Source organism: Geotrypetes seraphini, chromosome 1, assembly GCF_902459505.1.
Source record: "Geotrypetes seraphini chromosome 1, aGeoSer1.1, whole genome shotgun sequence".
NCBI classification, from domain to species: Eukaryota; Metazoa; Chordata; class Amphibia; order Gymnophiona; family Dermophiidae; genus Geotrypetes; species Geotrypetes seraphini.
The window spans coordinates 191876045-191898331 of record NC_047084.1 but is presented as its reverse complement, the minus strand read 5'-3'; the positions used below and the strand labels follow the sequence as shown (position 1 = coordinate 191898331).

Sequence of the window (22287 nt, the reverse complement as noted above, 5' to 3'; positions counted from 1 at the left end):
CTTCTTAAAATCCCAAACCTACCTAGTTTATTTTGAAAACACTCATTCAGGTACATTGGGACAACTCCTGAGGTGTATCCCTCCCTTGCTAGCGGCACCCAGGTCAGGAGCGCGGATGTCAGGAGCAAGGTTTCTGCGTGAGAACTGACCCCAGCCATCCAGAAAGTGGCAGGGGCCCAAGCGGGAGCGCGGAAAGTTTGCTCCTGACATCCGCGTCTCTGACCTGTGCGCCGCTAGCAAGGGAGGGAAACACACTGGATCACCAGTTATAGGGAGGATGATCTAAAAGTCCTGGGGGGATGATCTAAAAGTACTGGGGGGATGATTTAAAAGGTATGGAGGAGGCTGGGGGGCTGGCTGGCTTGGGGCTGGCAGCCACTACACATGCCTACCATTAGGCGTGCCCACCTCTAGACGTGCCCTGTACCCTGTCCTGGCCTACAACTAGACCATCAGACTATGCCCAAGGTGATCCACCCCATACCCCTTCCCTTACTATGCCACTGATCAGAAGAGACTATAAAATAAAGTGCTATGAGCTGACAGTTAAACATGAGAGCTCTGAAAGGGACAAAATAAATAAACAGTAGACGGGCCAAATATCTGAATATACTGGAACCTATAGAGAATACGTGAGAAATCAATTAGTCACTGTATGCATTTTAATATAGTAACTATCTTCAAAAATTAATGAACTGGGAACAAATGATCTGAATCTTTGTATTGCAGCTTGAAAACAGGAAGAATATTGATTTTAAGGGGATACTGCCAACCTCCATGCTGTAAGAAGTATTTTGCTATAAATCGATTTTTAGTTTTAACAGTTTTACTTGTAGCCTTTCCCCAAGAAAACTATAAAAAGAGGATTTCACTATTGCTTTACTGCTGCCATAATAGCCTTGCTCATATTTTATTGTCAGACTTGAAACTTCCTATTGACACAAGCCAGACAGGCTAGCTCCCAAGACTCATCTTGGCTAACCCATAAGCATTGCTTCTGCACAACTATGAAAAACATCCAGACACCCTGTAATTGTTCCAAAATGTCCCCAGCAACAGTAAACTTTTACATAAATAAGATCACCACTACAGTATCCTGAACTGCAATAGCTGGGAGATTTTTTTCCCTTTTGAATTCTGCTTGAGAAACAATGCAGCATTTGTTTTTGGTTTTATTTATTTTATTAATTTAACTATATGGAGTCACTTTGAATTCAAAGTGAATAATTTAGAACAGTTCAACTTGGTAACGTTCACCTACCCTTGGGATAGTGCCAACATCCCAGACATCTACAAATATACCCCTCCCCCCTTTTACAAAACAACACAAGAGGTTTTTAGCACTGGCCGACACTGAATGCTCTGCGCTCCTCCGATGGTCATAAAGTTCCTATGAGGATCGGAGCAACACAGTGCATTCAACCAGCCTGCGGGTTTTGTAAAAAAAAAGGGGGGGGGGATAATTCTGCTTTCAACCCTCCAAAATCTAATTACAGGAATATTTGTGAATTCCTCAACCATATTTCTGATGCTTTTAAACAAATTCTAGGGTGTGACTATACGTTAAACAAAGACTTTAATTCTATGCTTTAAAATTCTGATCTGTGGAATTAATAGATACCACAAGGAATAACCTCTCTACAGGAGGGAGCAGAATACTTTCTGAAAGGGTTCACATTGCTTTTCTGCAGCTAAGGAAACAAGTCTGGATCTGCACAGCAACTTAATGGAGCACATTCTGAAAGTATTTCTATAACTGCTCACTTATAATTATGCACCCCGAAGATGCTTATTACAGAATCACCGGACCACTGGACCCTTCACCTCCCCATCCCTGCTGTCCCCTTCACTGCCCCATTCCCGAACCTGTCGTCCCCTTCACCGTCCCATCCCCATCCCCACCATCCCCTTCACCGTCCCATCCCTGCAGCATCCACCCTTCCCTCTCGCCACCTCACCGACCTTCAGCGGCCCGAGAATCTCCCTCCCTCTCCCCGGCATAAAGAAACTTAAGGGAGGGAAGGTGCGCGGTCACCGATTGCGCATGCGGCCCCTTCCCTCCCTACCTCCAGCCAAATCTATCTCCCTCCCTCCCTTACCTTCGCAGCACTTTAGAAAAGAAACTGATGCCGGCGAAGCCTGCCTGTGCTGTCCTGCAGTCGCGTGTGTATGGGCGGAAGCTTCCCCTCCCTTTCACAAATATCCCCTTTACTATTGTGAAAACTGAACAAACCAAATTACTACAGAATGCTACATAGAAAAATCAAGCTAACAGAATACTTTAGTCACACATGGCAAGAATAATGTTAAGGAAGTGCAACTAGGGCAACTGTCCCCTGGTCAGAGAGAGAGCCCTAAGCCAGCTGGAAGCTAAAGAAGCACATCCTGGACTTTGCGGTCCCCAGTTATGTCTAATACCAGCTCTAGCAGGATACATATTTCAAATCTGAAATATTCTAATCACAAAATATAAAATAATTTTTTTTTTTTTCTTTTTGTTGTCTGGTAATTTTATTTTTCAAATCACATTGGTCTCAGGCTTTCGTTTTAGGTACCTTCTGTCTTCATCATGGCATGGCTGGCTTCTGAAGGTAAAATAGGCGCAAGAGGAGCTGGGGAGAAGATGCCGAGTCTGACAAGGGCACAATTTTTTTTACCACAGGAGTAAGATTTTTCACGGCTCCCATGGGGCGGTGAAAGGTCTTGTCCCCATTCCTGCAGATTTACTGCGGTGACCTGTGGTTTACCGCGGTAAACGGTCCCCGTGTCATTCTCTAATGCCTATTCTATAAGTTAACACAGGTGCCTACTTTCATTTATAGAATACTAGAGAAACAGCAAAAATGTATGAGTATACGGTAATTTAGGTATGTGCATTAAGGCCAGCCATAGACCTGGCATGTTTTCAAGCCTCAAAGACAGAGAGAGGCATGTAACTTACAGTATTTTATAACTTAAATCCATATGTATGGTTCCCACTCATACTCTACCCAGACTGCCTATGTTTATGTCTTCCTGCAAAATACACACTATGTAAGATATGCACATAAGAACAGAATAGCACTTAGGCAGAATTTTGGCATGTGTGCATTTTCCCTCAGATTGTATGCAAGGCATCAAGATTTAGAAACCCAAATTTGGGTGTGCTCCTGAGAAGAGCACCTAACTTAATTGTCTAACAAGCTCTTAACCATTAATGACTGGAAGCTATCAAACCATTATTGATGCTAAAAGGCACCAATTAGGATTTGTGCACACATATTGGCTGTGGGCTATTCTGTGACACGGGGTTCCTACATCCCATAGCACGTATCTGAAAGCGAGCATGGCTATGGCAGGGGAGTTCCAAAAAGTTACATGCATTGTTACTGAATGGGTCTGCTCGCCTAAGTTGGATGCCAGCATGTATACCAGGTTTCAGCAGGTGTAAGCCTGATGTCCAGGCTTACACCTGCTGGACGAGGGAATCGGTATTAAGCTTAATTCTACAAAAGGAATGTGGTTTTTTTTTTTAATAGAATTGTGCATAGAGCTGATCTTTCCCAGCATCCATTTTTGAATGCCATTGATAAAATCCCTTTATTTGCTCACATATGCGTGCATATACCTCTGTTCTAATGTGTACAATTGTGTAACTTTAAACACATACCGCCAAATTCTATATATAGTGCCTTATGTTGCACATTCAAATCAGTGTGCAAAGCGGATTTGCACAGCTTGTTTAAGAAGACCAACTTGTGCTAATAATCAGCATTTAATATGTCATAACTGATGCTAATTGTCACTAACAGAAGTTACATGTATAACTACGTAGGTGTGGTTCTAGTGCACAAATCTCAAAAGGGACGTGGCCAGGGAAGGAGGATGGGCAGATCGTGAGCATTCCTAAACGTTACACTGATGGAATACCTATTTAAAATGATACTTTCCTTTATCCTTATATTTTGTCCATCCCTCTTTTACCCTCAAAGTTATGTAATTTGCCCATTTTTTTTTCCAAATTCTTTATTCATTTTTTAACAATACAAAGCGCGACCAATTATAAATAAGTGATACAATAGACAACACTAATAGCAATCAAATAATAATAAGATAAAATACATTTCCCCCCTGCCTCCCACCCATCCTGGATGTGTATGTCACTCATTCAGAAATCAAAGGGTGATACTAATGATCAATTCTTGCAATACTTTGCCAATGGACCCCAGATCTCATTGAACTTATTATAGTGTCCCAATTGTATTGGTTTATTCTTAATTTGTCTATATTACTTTTTCCTGAGTGTTTCTGTTAGTCTTGTATTGTTTTTGTCTTTTGTCATTTTTGTTTGTTCGTCCAATCCCCCTTCTATCCTTTTATTGTAAACCAAATAGATATAAAATTTTGTGCTTATATTTGCGGTATATCAAATAAACAGAACTGAACTGCTATAGAATATGCCCAATCCATACACAACTTTGGCACAGGTATTTAGGTCTGGTTTTCCTTGTCCAAAATGGGTGGCTACGAAAGCAAAAATGTTTTCAGTTGCCGGTGTGAATCTGTGGAATGCCCTTTCTGGGCATTTAAGGTTATGTACTGACTACTATTTTCAAGAAACTATTAAAAAGCACAGCTATTTGTGGATGCCTATATGTAATATGTGACAGGTAAAATTTTATGCTGTAAATTATTTTCCAATTATTGCTTACAGTAGAGGACAAAATTTGGGAGAAAAATTATTGAAGAATCGATATGAGGAATATCCAAGATTAGACACAAACAAACATCATACCAGATGCGGATGCTGCCAGTGGTGCGATAAGACCATTGAGGGAGATAGATGGACTCCTATCAATAGCAATATCATGATCAAATCTCATACTCATACCACATGTAAATCACAAAATGTAGTGTATTCAATCATATGCCCTTGTGGCATGATTTGTAGTCATCCCATTCAGGTACGCTTGACAGAACATAAATCTAGAATCACTACAGGAAACATTCAAGTTCCGTTAGTCCAACATTGGTTGGACAAAGCTCAGAAAGTGGACGATATCCAATGGCGAATCATTGATCATATAAAAGAAGGGTGGGAGGGAGGAAATTACGAAAGGAGATAAAACAACACTGAGCAAAGTTGGATTTTTCTTTTAAATAGAGTGTCTCCTTATGGTCTTAATCAGGAGATAGAATGGATGACACTGGTATAAAAGTTTTTGAGTTTCCCGGGCTCAGCTGACATCATCATTGACGTAGATCATCTCACGAGATTTAAAAATCAAAGAAAAAACACCGCAGCCATCTTAGCACTTTAGAGGCTTGGTCGGGATGAAGCGGATCAATACTGAAGGCGTAACTTTAGCAATATTGTTACAACTGTTAAATAAAACATAGAATTATAAGATTAGTTAAAATATCTTAGTAAGGAAGCGATTTAGCAAGCCACAATCTTTATCTACTTGTTTTATTCCATAGGGGACGTCTTCTTGATAAAGCCTTTGGTGAAACATGTCGGAGATTATAGGTCCTTACCCGACATTAAAGGCCTGTTTTACGAAGCCATGCTAGTGGCTGCGCTGTGGTAATGGCCCAGAAGCCCATAGAGATTTAAAGGGCTTCGGCGACATTGCCGCACGGCAGCCAATAGCGTGGCTTTGTAAAACAGGGGGTAAATTTCTGAACAATAGTGACTCATGCGATCAGCAAGCATGAAAAGCTAAGTAAAAGAAAAGTCGCTTAAGTATTTGAACTTTTAGAACGTTATAGCACTAAGATAAGCACTTTAGAAGCACTTTGGAAGCACTCAAAAATATTGAAGTTTTAAGAATAGAAATAATAAATAAAAAAAAGTCTGATGAGGATCAATTTGCCTTGGAACACCTCAACCAGGAATTGATTGGTTGGTGGTAGGCACATTCTGAAGAGTTAAAAATAAACCGAAAAATTTTTCAGTTATTTAATGAATACCTAAGATCATGTTATAAACTGATGTATTTTAGCAGTAATAGATACTCAGACAGTATATCCTGAATGCATAGATCAGGGGTATCAAAGTCCCTCCTCGTGGGCCGCAATCCAGTCAGGTTTTCAGGATTTCCCCAATGAATATGCATGAGATCTATTTGCATGCACTGCTTTCACTGTATGCTAATAGATCTCATGCATATTCATTGGGGAAATCCTGAAAACCTGACTGGATTGTGGCCCTAGAAGAAGGACTTTGACACCCCTGGCATAGATGGAGAATGATTAGATAATGTCTAGGGGCTCCTTTTACTAAGGTGCGCTAGCGTTTTTAGCGCATGCAGGAAATTACTGCGTGCTACGTGGCTAGAACTAACGCCAGCTCAATGCAGGCATTAAGGTCTAGCATGCACGGCAATGTAGCGCGCGCTATTCCACGCGTTAAAGCCCTAACGCAGCTTAGTAAAAGGAGCCCTAGGTGTTGTTATGATTTTATTTTATGAATGGTTGTTATTGGAAACCGCTTACATCTTAGGTGGTATATACATTTTTTAAATACATAAATATGGCCGCTAAGCATGAACATGCTAAGTTTCGTTACGATTGGTGCTGATTTATTAGGCACTATATATATATATATATATATAGAATCAGGCCCATACTTTATATAAATTATCTTCTTTATGATTTCAGGTGCTGAATTGTATAATATATTGTTTCAGGTATGTGCATATTAGTGTGCAATGTTTTACAAAAAGAGGAAATTGTGATTAAAAGAACAAAAAATTAGTAGGAAACAGTAATGTCAAACCTTAGTGATAGAAATTCCATATGTGGAAGAAAAAAGAATGCTTGTAGAGCTATACTATCATTTCCCAGGCCAGAATGAAGAAACAGAAAATGTAATAATGGGTGATTTCAATTACACCGAAAATCAAGAAAATTTGTTCTAAATATAATATTGAAATAAAAACATAGACACCACAAACTAAACATAGTAACATAGTCAATGACAGCAGATAAAGACCTGAACGGTCCATCCAGTCTGCTCATAAACTAAAATAAAAGTAGTTGACATCTGTTGTACAGATAAGTGATTTCTAAGTTATTTTCAAGTTTTGGGGCATTAAAGATTATTGCAATAACTGAATTATGTCTACATAGCTTGGATACTCCAAAATATTTAAGAACTCATTAGTCGTTTTCTTTGATGCTTTGGGTGTTTTGGTAAGTGACTTATTGGTTTGTATTACTAGTGGTACTGTGTTATGGATCAACTGTCTTTTCTTCAATGAAGTTTTTCTCCACTATTTTTTGCACTTTTTGTTTTGTTTTAAGTCTCCTTTTACAAAGCCACGGTAGCAGATGCTGTTGTGGTAATCGCTTTCACGCTAATATGGATTTAATGGGGCTGGAGCATTTGCCACAAGGCAGCCACTACCAGAGCTTTGTAAGAGAGAGAGGGATAGTTTGTAATGTTACATCATTACATTTAGAGCAATTTTTTTTTTCCTCCAGTGATTTTTTTTTGGGCTTATTCTATTTTCTGGCTATTGGACAGAAACAGACGGTAGGGTTAAATGGGGTTCTTAAGGGCTCTATACTGGGACTGGTGCTAGTTAACATATTTATAAATGATCTGGAAATTGGAACTACAAGTGAGGTAATTCAATTTACAGATGACACAAAACTATTCAAAGCTGTCAAAACACATGAGAACTGTGAAAAATTGCACTTGGGGAAAAACAACCAAATCAACTTATGATAGGGTACACCTTAGGAATCAGCACCCAAGAAAAAGATCTGGGTGTCGTAGATACTATACTGAAATCTTCTGCCCAGTGTATGGTTGACGCAAAAAAAAACAACAAACAAACAAATAAGATGCTAGGAATTATTAGTAAAGGGATAGTAAATAAGACCGATAATATTATAATGCCTCTGTATTGCTCCATGGGGCATCCTCACCTTGAGTCTTTCTCTCATTCTCTCCCTTGCTGCAAAGGAACTGGGGAAAGAGAGAGAGAGATCCAGGGTGCATCTCTTCCACCTCCTCTACTGACACATCCTACATTTCTCCCTTTCTCATTCCTCGGATCATGTGCAGCATTTTTCACCACTGCTCATCAGCTCTATGCCTATTTCTCCTTCTATCAACCCTCTCCAGCACCATGCCACATCTCTCCCTCCTTCACTATTAGGTCCAACATACCCTTCAATCGGTCCCAACATACCCTTCAATCTCCACCACCATATCCAACATTTCTCCATCTCATCTTTCTCTTCCCCATGTATCTCTACCTCAATTCTCTCTCTCTCTCTACTCAACAATTTTCCTCTTTCTTCCTTTCCCTATGTGCACCATCACTTTCCCTTTCACTCTCACACTCATGCACAATTCTCCCAAGTTAGTGCTTCCTTCCTCCCTCCCATCTGTGTCCCATGTTCATGCTCCCTCCCTTCCTTCTGTGTCCCGAGTTCGTACCCCCTCCCTGCCTTCCAGCCTTTGTCCCAAATTTTCCCCCACCCTCTTTTCTCCCTTTTTCCACAATCATGTCCCCTCTCTCCCTTACTTGCTACAACGTGCTCACTCCCTTCAGGGCCATCCAGCTTGGCTGCTCCTTCCTTCCTTCAGCTGCACAGGGACACAGGGATAGGTTAGAGCAGCAGCTCTTCCATGCTGCACGTGGCTGACATACGTCAGATCAGACATCGGAGAGAAGGCTTCTGGATCAGCCACGTGCAGCATGAAAAGCTGCTGCCCTGAAAACATCACTGTGTGGCTGAAGGAACAGCCCTGTAAGAGGTAACTGGGATCTCCCACTAACCTAGAAGGCTTCCCTCTGATGTTAGCTCTGACATCGGAGGGAAGCCTTGTCAGGTTGGCTTCAGCAGAGGGGGGAATGCAGGAAGGAGGGCATGGGATTGGCGGTGGCACTCTGGCATACGGGGGCGGGCAGGAAGGAGGGCATGGAATCCCTGGTGGTGGTGATTAAGGAGGAAGAGGGTGGGAGACCCAAACAGTGCTGCATACCCCCAACAAGTGGCTTGTATACTTCTAAGAGTACGCATACAGCATGTTGAGAAACACTGCCTTAAATACATCCCAGGTAGCAAAGTCTCATAAGGTAGAAAATCCCAAATATTTAAAAAATGCTAGCAAGAAATCCACACTAAATGCATTAGAATCTTTTCTTTAACAGTTATGTGGACACATGGGAAAAACCCTTTCCATCTCACTTTTTCACCTTTTTCAATCTCTCAAGAATCACTCCTGTCATTATCTCCAAAATCTCTCGTTTTCCTACCACTTTCTTTCTCTCCCTTCTCTTCATTTTGTCTCTCTCCCTCCCCCTCCCCTCACAGTCTCCAACCTTGCCATCAGTTCAGTCTTATTTTCTGTGAGCAAGTCTGAGAATCCCTTTCAACTTTGCTACTCTGACAACTGACAGCTTCTCTTCTGCCTGCACTGACAGGGCAGTGAAACTCTGCCAGTTCTACTACCCTGGTCTTTGATTGCTCCATTAAATCTTTGGTTGGTGGTGCCTGGGAACTTCAGCCCACCCTACTACTCTGTTCTTATAGCAGCTTTGCTATTAGAACTGGCTCCTTCACCTGCCCACCATTACATTCAGTCCTTAATGTCAGTGGATAGAGGGACAAGCCCCCCTCCCCCCCACACATACCGGTACACACAAACAAAAAAAACCCCTTCATAAAATATGCCAAAAAATGATATGGGCTGAATATCTTTGTATATTCTGCCATTAATACAGTAGCCAATACTGCAGAATTGAATTAGATTGAGTGGTGATACAAACACCAGCAATGAAGCAATATGTGAAACATGAAATTTAATAAAGTGATTCAAAAATACATTTTGATAGTGAACAGTAGTAATAGTATAGCCCTAAGAATTGAGTCAAAACATACATACAGATATTTATAATAATATTTCTCATCAGTTTTATAGCACTGCTAACAGTGTTGATAAACAATATACCGAGTTTGAGATACCCTTTTCCCCCCAAAAATGTGGGAAAACAGTTGACTCGAATATAAAGGGGGGGGGGGGTAATAATCATGTGCCCTGCCAGAATCTGTACCCTGCCCCACTTTCCTCCCTCCCTGCCAAGCTTTGCACCCTGTCCCTCCTCCCTCCTTCCTTGCCAGGCTTTCCACCCTGTCCCCCCTACCTCCCTGCTGGGCTCTGCACCCTGTCCCACCTCCCTGCCCTGTACCCTGTCCACCATCTCTCCCAATGTCCTGCAGGCCTCCACCAATCCTTCCGTATAACCTGGTGGTCTAGAACCGGCAGCAGCTATTCAGGGAGCAGCTCAGGGCCGGGACGGAATGCAAAAAGCATGTTCCTGCTCAGTACACCGCTGCACCGTGAGAACTCGAGGCAGCCATTCAGGGAGGGGCTCAGTGCAGGGCAGGAGCGTGGAAAGCTCACTCCTGCCCTGATACACCGCTGAACCACCAGAGATTCAAACAGGTAGACCGGGGGGGGGGGGGGGGGGAAGCAGGAGGGAGGTAAAAAAATTTTAAAAGTCCACTGGGACAGGAGACAGGAGGGATCCCTCCTGTCCCGGCCCACCAGGTCATATGGCAGGCCGGCAGAGGCCTGCAACAAGTCCGGAAGGGAGGCGGGTAGGCACTGACCCTAATATAAGATGAGAACCCCATTTTGGGGCCAGTTTTTTGGCCCCAAAATCTCATCTTATATTTGAGTCTATACGGTAATGTGTCACTGTCTCAAAGCGTGTCACTGTCTTAAAGCAGTGGTTCCTAAACGCAGTTTTGGAGGCACCCCAGGCTGTCAGATTTTCAGGATATTCAAAATGAATATTCATGAGAGATATCTGCATACAATTAGTTTTCAATGAGAGTCATAAATATTTAGATGCAAGAAATCATATCTTGCGGTAGGTAGTTTTATCACACGACACCTAGGTGCAAGTCACAAAAGTCATCAATGTTTATAACTCATCTAATCCTATTTCATCCCCACTTTATAAAACTAATGTAGGCAGCTCCAACACTGCACAGATTCAAAAATACAAATCTATATCTGCTCCAAACATGGTGTAAATATGTGTGTGTGTACCCTACAGATATAATTTAATAAAGGCATTCCCACATGGCATAGTGGTGTGTACTTTGCAAGTGGGTGTGCACAGGATAGAGGTTGGATGGAGCATGGAATGACTTTAGCAGCTACATGTGTAGGTTATGAAAACACCCTGACGGGGAGATCTCCTGCATCGGAGTGTTTCATCGGAGGGGATTGTGCCTCTCTCCCTGGCTTCCTGCAGCAGCGGTTCTGCTTCTAACTACTTGTTCCTGGCAGGCATCTTCAGAGACGGACCCCTGACGTCACCGGGTCCGTCTCCAACAATTTAAAACCAGAACGCCGCCGCGGGAGACTCGGGAGATCTCCTGCATCGGAGTGTTTCATCGGAGGGGATTGTGCCTCTCTCCCTGGCTTCCTGCAGCAGCGGTTCTGCTTCTAACTACTTGTTCCTGGCAGGCATCTTCAGAGACGTACCCCTGACGTCACCGGGTCCGTCTCCAACAATTTAAAACCAGAACGCCGCCGCGGGAGACTCGGGAGATCTCCTGCATCGGAGTGTTTCATCGGAGGGGATTGTGCCTCTCTCCCTGGCTTCCTGCAGCAGCGGTTCTGCTCTAACTACTTGTTCCTGGCAGGCATCTTCAGAGACGGACCCCTGACGTCACCGGGTCCGTCTCCAACAATTTAAAACCAGAACGCCGCCGCGGGAGACTCGGGAGATCTCCTGCATCGGAGTGTTTCATCGGAGGGGATTGTGCCTCTCTCCCTGGCTTCCTGCAGCAGCGGTTCTGCTTCTAACTACTTGTTCCTGGCAGGCATCTTCAGAGACGGACCCCTGACGTCACCGGGTCCGTCTCCAACAATTTAAAACCAGAACGCCGCCGCGGGAGACTCGGGAGATCTCCTGCATCGGAGTGTTTCATCGGAGGGGATTGTGCCTCTCTCCCTGGCTTCCTGCAGCAGCGGTTCTGCTTCTAACTACTTGTTCCTGGCAGGCATCTTCAGAGACGGACCCCTGACGTCACCGGGTCCGTCTCCAACAATTTAAAACCAGAACGCCGCCGCGGTTGCGGCCGCAGCCGCGCGGCCGCAGGGCGTGGCCGAAGGGGCGTGCCCTAAGGGGCTCGCCAGGCCCCTTGGGAGCCCCTTGGAGCCACGAGGAGCCAGGGAGTTGGAGATTATTTATTTGCCTATTGGAATATAGGTACGAATACAGGAGATCTCCAGATCCAGGATATATGATTTGACTTGTATCAGTGCCTGGTGAGACGCTGAGGGTACGATTGGTTATATTTCAACAGCGATTAGACTATTTGTTAGTCGCGATGCCGAAGAGACGGGGTAAAAGCGCCGCTGCAGCCTCGCAACGTCTTGAACACCCCCCTCTCGCCTCAATTGAACATTTTCTTCAGCGACTTCAGAGGGAGTCAGTAGGTTCGGGGAATCGCCCGCTGGACTCTGCGACGTGGAGTGACGCCGGATCGGAAGTCCTTGGGCTGGATACCACGCTGAGCCCCGACCAGAGGAGTCCACCTCCCCCACCGCTGAGTGCGAGCTCCCCATGTGAAAGGAGTGGGCCAGGAGTAGCAGCACTCTCTGATCATGAGGCTGTAACATCAGGGAGCCAGCAAGGTGAAGTCTCTATGGCTTTGTTAAGTCCAGAGACGGTTCCAGCGGATAGAGAGGAAGGAGGAAAAAATCCAGACCAACAGACAGAAGGCAGCCAAGGTGAGTCTTCCCCAACTTTACATGAGACTTTCTTTAAATATCAGAAACCAGCTGAAGTGACTCTTGATTCAATTTGGGACCTAGTTTCCAAACTGGGAGACTCACTAACTAAACAAATTAAAGAAGGTGAAAAGAATATAAAAATTCAAAAACAGACAATAGAGGAAAATAAACAGGAAATTTCCAATGTCAAAGAAAAATTGGGAGGTATCGAAAATGAAGTGAAAATGATTAAACAAGTTCAATCTACAATAATAAATGATAATCAAAGTATTAGAAAAAAATTGGAAATTATGGAAAACAACTATCGGACTAATAATCTACGACTGTTGAATTTTCCCAAAATCTTATCAGTAAACCCGAGAGAGATGATAAAAAGGTACTTCATGGAGATATTTAATATTCCTGAGGAATCATTGCCTCCTCTCACTCGAGTATATTATTTGCCTATGAACGCAAGGGGTCAACATTCGGAGGATAAGAGACAGGAAATACAAGACCTTCAACAAAATTTGACAGCAATTTTGGAAACATCAGATAAAGATTTGGTTAAACCAGCAACTCTTATACTATCTGTGGCATTGCTGCCGGATAAAGATTGGATTTTGAAAATGTTCTTTAGGAACAAGAGTAAGGAGTTTCTGGGTTTGAAAATTCAAATGTTTCCAGACGTTAGTAGAGAAACTCAGAATCGTAGACGTCAGTTTCTTTTGTTGAAAGCAGGAGTTACACAGCTGGGTGGCATTTTCTTTTTACGTTTCCCATGTAAATGTATAGTAAGATATCGAGATAATAAGTATGTGTTTTTTGAGCCATCTCAACTTACAGCTTTTCTGACACTGAAACGTCTGGAAAAAGAGGGTATAACAACAACTACCACAATAACAACTAAGTAATTGTTGGACTTGGTATAGAATAATTCCTCAAGTCAGACACATGATACTGTTCTTTATTATATAGAATTTACAATTGATTTCCTTAAAAGTTCACTCTTTTATATATATCTTGGATCACATAATTATTGAGGACTTGAGATTGTCCGATTTGAATTTTGTTCTTATTATGTTAATGATTTACTTATTATTTGTGTTCGATCTGACAATCTTTCAGTACAAAATGTTTTGATTTTGTAAAAATTTTTAAAATGATAAATAAAGGAAGAAAACACCCTGACCTACATACATAAAGTATGCTTCTTCATTTACACCTGCTAAGTGATCATAGCTACAGTACATGCCAGGGGTGTTCCTAGTCACATATGCTAGTATTTGAAAAAAGACAAATAGGCATCTACTTGTTCTCATAAAATAACTAGGCAGACTCCTCTATAGGCATCTACCCATGGCTCTCTGATCCTCTATAATAAAACCCTAAGCACGCATGCAAACTTAGGAGGCCGTGATCTCTGCCGTCATGATATGTGCCTCCGTACCGAATTTGATTTGAGGTGCGTGGGGCAGCTTGCAGCACGTGGGGCAGAAGGAGGCAGAAGAAGGAGAGTGCAACTGTTTTGTTCAGCATTTTCTGCATGCGCAGTAGAGCGTGCGGCAGTTTCCCCATCAGTAGGAGCCTGTGGCGGTTTAAACACTGCCTTTCTTCCACGACGCTGCGACCCCGAAACCACTGCAGACCACCACGAAAACCGGGTAAAAGGTAAAATGAAGGGAGAAGGGCTACTGCTGGACAGAGGGAGCAGGGAAGAGGGACAGGGGGAGCAGGTAAGGAGTGCTGCTGGATAGGGGGAGCAGGGAAGAGGTGCTGCTGGACAGGGGAAGCAATGAAGTGGTGCTGCTGGACAGGGGAGACATAAAACGAAGGGAGAAGGGCTGCTGCTGGACAGGGGGGAGGTAAAAGGAAGGGGAAGGGCTACTGCTGGACAGGGGGAGCAGGGAAGAGGGACAGGGGGAGCAGATAAGGAGTGCTGCTGGACAGGGGGAGCAGGGAAGAGGTGCTGCTGGACAGGGGGAGCAGTGAAGTGATGCTGCTGGACAGGGGAGACGTAAAACGAAGGGAGAAGGGCTGCTGCTGGACAGGGGGGGAACAGGGAAGGGGTGGTGGTGGATAGCCGAGGAAAGAGAGAGACAGAAAGAAAGAAAGACAGACACACACATATATTCTAGCACCCGTTAATGTAACGGGCTTAAAGACTAGTACAAAATAACTCTCTACATGTGTACCAGTACATTTTATAAATAGGTGCACACATCTCAACTCCACTCCACTCTGCCCAAACTATGCCTTGGGAATGCCTATCCATAGTCTCATGCAAAAGTCTCAGTCAGGATACTTGTTGCATGCATATATGTCTGTGCAATTTTATAAAAAGCCACTCCATACTTATAATTGGCCTTAAATTTGGAAAACATTAAATTACCTTCTTATTGTTTATATCTATCATAATGCGCCAGATGGACTAAGAACAGCTTATGGTTCCCAACTTCAGAGAGCAAGATTGGGCATATATAATCTATCCACAGCTTCTGCAGCATTCCATATGTAGGAAGAATTACATGACAAACATCTTCAAGTATTTTTGGCAAGCTACTTTGATTGCTTTGATGTACAAATTTAATATTTGTTCTATAAATGGGCTCAAAGTCTGCTGTGATAATTTATTTTGCTTTGCAGTCTTTGTGGAACTACATTTTGTTTGCATGCTAATCTTTAAAACATGCACTTTTTTTTTTTCCAAGGAGAGCGTAGCAAAAACCAGTGCCAGCATTTAAAATGTTTAGAGACAACATTAATCCACTTCATGCAACAAAACTTCAAGAAACAAAAATAAATGTGATACTAAATATATATTATACATTTATCATTGCATTAGAGAAAGTACAAAGACATTTGCTACACGGCATGATGCCTGAAGCAAGCTGGAAATCATACTAGTTGGAAAAGTAGCAAAACAGATGAATAGCATAATCTTTCAATTATTGTACAGCTTTTCATGGTTACACCTGCACTGTCATTTTTAAAATCATTTCTTTAGTTCCTTTTCTTTTAACTATTGTGCACAAATTGATCATATATATACATATTTATAAAACATATCCCCCCTCCAAAAAAATTGAATTTAGAAAAGAGAAGGCAATCAAAGAGTACATCATGGGCATCAGGCTTATTGACTTGCCTGTACATCGGTCAAATGGCTACTGCAAAAGAGGTCAGTGAGAATAAAGAATAGCAGAAAAAAACTGCAATATGTAACATTTCTTTTTTTTTATATTCTAAATGGTTTTCCAGAGTACCATATTTTTCGCTTCTTAAGACACACTTTTTTCCACCCAAAAGTGGGTGGAAATCTCGTTGCGTCTTATGAAGCGAAGGTACAAATTTGTTATCCCTCTGTACCACCGTTTTAAACCTGCCCGCCCGTCCGTTGTCGTTGTCCCCCTCTTCGTTGTCCCCCATTTTAACCTGGTGGTCCAGCGTGTATCCTTAGCTTATTTCCCGGCCTGCGGTGCACAGATCAGCAGCGCGAACATCAGAAGCAAGCTTTATGCTCTCCTGCTCGGCTCCGTGCTGCTTTCCGAATGGCTGCCATATGTTCTTGCAGGACTCGCCAGCCATTAATAAACCAGCACGGGGCCGAGCAGGAGAGTGTAAACCTTGCTCCTGACATCCGCGCTGCTGCTCTCTGCACTGCTGGCCGGGAAATAAGGAGGAGCCCAGCAGAGCGAAGGCTGTGAACACCGTCTGCAAGGTAGGTGCTGAGACAGGAAGGGAGGGAAGCCGGCTGAAGCTGCTGGGCCCATGAGCAAGGGAGGTGGGCTGGAGCCGACAGACCCATGAGCAGGGGATGGGTGGACAGGATTTAAAAAGTTATGGGGGGGGGGCCTGGCTGGCTGGCCTGGGGTTGGCTGGCTGGCTTGGGGTAGGCTGGCAGGCTGGCTGGGGGTAGGCTGGCTTGGGTTGCCTACCATTAGACGTGTCCACCACTAGATGTGCCCTGTACCCTGTCCCGGCCTACCACCAGAGGTGGGACAGGGTACAGGGCACACCATTTGGTTCAGAATTTTTTTTTCTTAGTTTTTCCTCCTCTATAGGTGGGTCCATCTTATGGTCAGGTATGTCTTATGCAGCAAAAAATACGGTAGTTCATTTCAGAAAATCTTTCCTCTACATTTCATTTTGAACTATCCAAAATGTAGGCAGATTCCTATCCTTTCAGATTAGTATGCTTAGAAGTCTTGACAGAAATCTCCATGCTGGTGTTCAAATCCAGACACCATAAAAAGTTTATTTCTGGTGGGTATGGTGAAACTGAAACCAAAACCAAAACCTCCTCTCTGAAGCTGGTAAATCCTTGTATATGACTCTCTCTAAATGACCAAAGCTGAAACACTGCTTACCAAGCACACAAAAATGCCTAGTTAGGGTTCTGGGAAGGGGGATGGAGAACCGAAATAAAAAAAAGTTATCTGAGGAATGGGGAGGAGATTCCAGGGAAGTACAGAAGTCATCTCAGAGGTAGGGGCAAGGAGACTAGGAATTTAGGAGGGAAGAATCAGGACCAAAGGAAAGGGAAGGCAGAGATGGGAGAAAAAAGAGGGATATACTTAGATCAGGAGAAGTAGGAAAGTGGATCATATCATCTTCCCAATGATCCCTTTTCTCATAAATTAGATGCAGATTGATTTGATGAGCAGGCAGCCTGCTCAACCAGTCAAACTGCATCAAGCAAAAAATAAATAAACAACAACAAAGTGTTCTAGGGCTAGGGATTCACCTAACCCCCTGAAGGCCCTGACAGTACTGATCTGAATTTGATTGGTTGAGCAGCTTCAACCAATCAGATTCAGAGCAGTGCCCTCATGGCCTTCAAGGGGTTGAGTGAATCCCCTGAAGGCCCTGACCACACACCATTCAGGCTTGCTGTTGACATAAGCGTGTGCATCTAAATGTCAACATACGCTAGTATTCTATAACAGAATCTTGGTATCCAGATGCTGCTGTAGAATTAGCACTCAGTGCACAATACCGAGGTGCCTAAATGGTGGTGCCTAGTTATAAAATTGCCTCTAGAGAGCTCTAATAGCAGAGGCAGATTTACGGAGTAGCTCTCCTCTGGAGATGAAACAGAGAGAGTAAACTTTTAAAGGATTTGTATCGAGAACCTGTAACAAGGCAGTGTTCATATGGAAACCTGCTAAACATTTACCCCCCAATTCTCTATATAGCACCTAAAAAAAGGTACGGTAAATGCCGATCAGAACAACACTTTGCATGCTTCTACACAAGACACTCACCATACAGAATCACATTTAGCGGCCGTACATACCTCTAACATTTAGGTGCACCTATTTAGGCTAATGAGAACCAGAACTAAATACCTGTAGCTAAGCTGTGCTTGGATCGAGCATATTCTAACATAGTATGCCTAACTTTTAGGAATGCCCATGATCCGTTCATGCTACTCTCCTGGTCACGCCCCCTTTTGAGATTCGCGCACTAGAAGTGACGCCCACCACATGATAAAATGCGCTCAGAAAGTATTTCATATAACTTCTAACTAGTGCAAATTACTGGTGATTATTATGTATTAATTTGACAATTATCAGCACTGATAGGCTTGTTAAATAACTAAGGTGTATGAACAAGTTGTCTATGTGTACCACTTTGTGCGTGTAACTTCAGACGTCATATACAGAATTTGGGCTTAAGTGTTTGAAACTACGAGTACTTTATTCTACTGCTGACTGTTTATAGTTAATGCTGTTTATTTCTTCCATGCTTTCCAAATCAACCACATTTAAGTGAACTGTACCTTCTGGCCTGGACTGATTTACCGGATGAAAGAAGAATGATGAGTGAATGGATTACTGTGCCAACCAACCTCCCAGCTCTTGCTGGTCTCAGCCCTGACCGTCCTATAAAATCTTAAATTTATTATAAGTATACTGCCCTGATGCTCACTAAGCAAATGTGGGTTACATCAGTCTACATATTGTAAAACTGAGCCACATATCAAGACTGGAAAAAAAGAAAAAAAAAACAAAAAAATCAAGGCACATTTAGAAGTTACCTTGGGAGATTTAGGGGAAAATTTTTTTGATTTAATTCATGCCTTTCCAGCAGCAGCAGCACAAAGCAAGTTCCTATCAATAGTACAAAGCAAGTTCTCTATCTCTGAAAGGCTTAGATTCAAATTTTGTACTTGAGGCAATGGAGCATTGTGATTTGCCCAAGATTACAAAATATATCAGTGGGATTCAAACCCTGGATTCCTTGGCTCTTATTCTGCTGTTCGAAACATTAGGCTTTTTCTCCTTTCAATTTCAGAAGACAGAGATGTTTATTTTGGATTTAGCTTACACCTTTTGATCTAGCTCTGTTAGAGAAAGGGGTAAAAGCACAAATAATAGATTCTTCTAGGTTCAAATTCTACTTCTTCATCAGAATCTCACTGTATTCTTAAGGTAGGTCCATTTATTTTTCATTATCTTTAGTACCAATTCAAATTGTAAACTCTCAGGGGCAGGGAACTCATTATACTTGTATCAATTTTGCAATGGTGCATAGTGTGGCATAGTGGTTATAGCTAAAGTCTCAGCAACCCGAGGTTGAGGGTTCAAACCCTGTGCTGCTCATTGTGATCCTGGGCAAGTCACTTACCTACTCCTCTACTGCCTCAGGTACATTACATAGACTGTGAGCCCAAGAGGACAGATAGGGAATATGATTGAGTATCTGAATGTAAACCGTTTAATACACCTTGTTCCAGTGGTATATCAAATTCCTATCCCTAATGTCTCTAGTTAAGAATGCTTTACAAATAGTGCAATGTTAATAATTATGGTGTGATAATGATTGCATTGGAACCTGAGGAACAGAGGACATTCTAGACCAAAATCTGGATACCAAGCAAAACACTTACGCTTGTGAAAAGTTTGTGGCAGTGGTCTTTTTGGCTCCATATCATTTAAGAACCTCACCAAGGGCTTCTCCAAGCAAGCACCTTAAAAAGGGAAAAGAGATAAATAGAGACTAAAAGAGAGCCAGAGAACCACAGTAAAAATCTTCATTAAGAATTCAGCTTCAAGAAATCAAGAGCAAATCAATTTCAGGCTGCATTTCAAACAAGCCAACGCAGAAATTAATTTGTTGGAAATGCTTGTGCATGGTACACACAGCCAAAATATAGCAATATACAGCCCTATCCAATCTTTTGAAGTTCCTTGAAGGTGGCAATCCATGATTGTAGTTTAACATCCCCTGCTCTACCGTCCCCATTAAGCAGGAATATACTGTTTTGACAGGTTCAGACACTATCATAGAAGAAAATAAATATTGCTTTATGACACTAGGAATGCATATTAAACAATGAAATACAAAAATCTTTCTTCACTGTATACCTAGACAAAACTACATTTTATAGTCAAATATCTCAGTAAATTTTTCAAACAAACTAATATTTTAGCTGGCCAGAATTAACATTGTGAAGCTGATAGATTAAACATCTGCTGCTTTAAGATTCCACTTTCTGTGGTCTCTCAGCAAGAGTTGGATTAAGGCATAGACAAACTCAGGCCCAAGGGTTTAGAGGGGCCTTGTCAGATGTGCTCAGGATTCAGAGGCTAGAATTGCCAACTGTCTAGATTTTTCCAGGATTCTAAAAAGTTGTAAGTTACATGTCTCAAAGTCAGAAGGATGGCTGAGTGTATGGTTATTTTTTTTCAGTTTAGCCCTCTATGACTTTCCAATCTCCTCCTTCCATTGCAGAGGCTATGGTAAGTTCTGGCCAATGGGAAAACTGCTCTAGTCACAGGAAGGAGTGGTTAAACTGCAAGGACTGTGGGGGAAATCACTGCACAGGACCTTTGAAAAGAATCAGTGTTCTGGGATGGGGGTTATTGAAAAAGATTTAAAAATTGAGGGAGGGGGGAATGTGAAGGGTTTGCTGTAAGCTGAGGAAAAGAGCTGTCAGCCAATTCCAGAATTTATATGATGTTATGTTGTTATGTCATGTTATGTTAATAAGGTTTTCTATTCCACCTTTACCTATTCAGTTCAAGGCCGGAAGAGGATGGGTCAGTTATTCAGGAAGTTACAATGGACAGATTGACATGGGCATTCAATAGGGTTGCTCGCAGTACAGGTGGATCATTATAACTATTAATATAATTAGGTCATAGTTACAAATTCATAGTTGGCTCTTTGTTTTTTGCCAGGAGATGCATAAGGCAATTTAGAGATGTGCTTTTTACAATTACTAATTCATTTATTTTAGGGTTGGCTCCCTGTCTTGTTAGAGAAATGCTTTTAGAAGTTTTATGAACCTGAGGAAGTGGTCACAAGACCGTAGTATAAATGGTGGTGATGGTGATTGATGGTGGACAGACCTGGTGGAGGGGTACTGCCTGAAGGAGCTTATGAGCAACAGAGCAGCACTAGAAAAGAGAGTGTATGCACTTGTCTCTGCTTCTATGTCTCTGGAGAGGGCAGTCTCATATAGAAAAAGCTCACATTTGAAATTCTGGGCTGGAATGAAGAGGTTCACTGGTACCTGTGCATATAGCAGGTTCACTGGTACCTGTGCTATGCAGAGGGCAGTTTTCAGTCCAAGGAATTTAAGCTGTTAACTGTTAAATTACTTGGACAAACTCCTTGAACAATGTCCTAATGTTTCCACTCTGCCTATATCATTTCAGAAGCACCCACCATTTGAAATCATCACTTCAGAAATCCAGGACCGAGTTTCCCTTTTGTAGTGTGTAAATTGACTGCACTCCAGCTCTATCCATTAAGTTTCTCCATTCAAAGCACGTGATTGCATTGTCCACATGCTCGCTCACAAACTATTACTGCTATCTTACTCACAGCTAGGCTCTGCACTTTTCCCTGCTACTTCTGGAGAGGTGAAATAATGGTGGAGGAGGGGATCCCTGGTAGGCGGCCCAATATAGTGTTAATCCAGCCCTGCAAAGACTACACAGTATGCAAGTGTATGCATATATATACAATTATGCTCATTAAAATTCTCAAAGGAAATCAATAATATATCCCAAGACTACAGCTTCAAACTTTATAGCAAAATCAATCTCAGCATTTCATTCACTAGGACTTCAGCAGTATCATTCAGAATTCAAAAACTAGCATAGCTCCTAAGTTTTATGCACTAAGGTAGTGTCTTGCAAACTTTCCGGCCGGTGCGACACTAAATCAGGAAGGCACCTGGAAGTGTACGGACGTTGACGTGATGATGTCACGGGCATGCACGGAGGCCCATCTGGCTGCGACCCGCCGGTGGAAGGATCTGGGAGGTGCAGGGAGAGGAGGAGAGACGCCGGCCAGGAGGAGAGTCATCTGTGCTGGCTGACTGCCTACAGGACAAGCCTCTCGCCGCGAGAGGCATGTCCTGTAGGCAGGCAACCATCATGGATGCTTTTCCTCCTCACCAGTGTGTTGCGGCACACCAGAAATCTCAGGAGGCACACTGGTGTGCCGTGGCACACAGTTTGCGAAACACTGTACTAAGGGCTTGATTCTGTAAATGATGCCTAAATCAGAAGGCATCTAGGATCAAGACACCT

At 42.7% G+C, this 22287-nt stretch overlaps 1 protein-coding gene across 3 annotated transcripts in view; it reads right to left on the bottom strand.

Annotated features, from left to right (window-relative positions):
- TENM3 (teneurin transmembrane protein 3) overlaps window positions 1-22287 on the bottom strand; it is a 2583516-nt gene that overhangs the window by 912226 nt on the left and 1649003 nt on the right. For all 3 annotated transcript variants that reach the window (XM_033942956.1, XM_033942961.1, XM_033942964.1), the window contains one exon: window positions 19632-19712. In XM_033942956.1, coding sequence (XP_033798847.1) covers window positions 19632-19712 — 81 coding nt within the window. The remainder of the gene's footprint in view (window positions 1-19631; window positions 19713-22287) is intronic.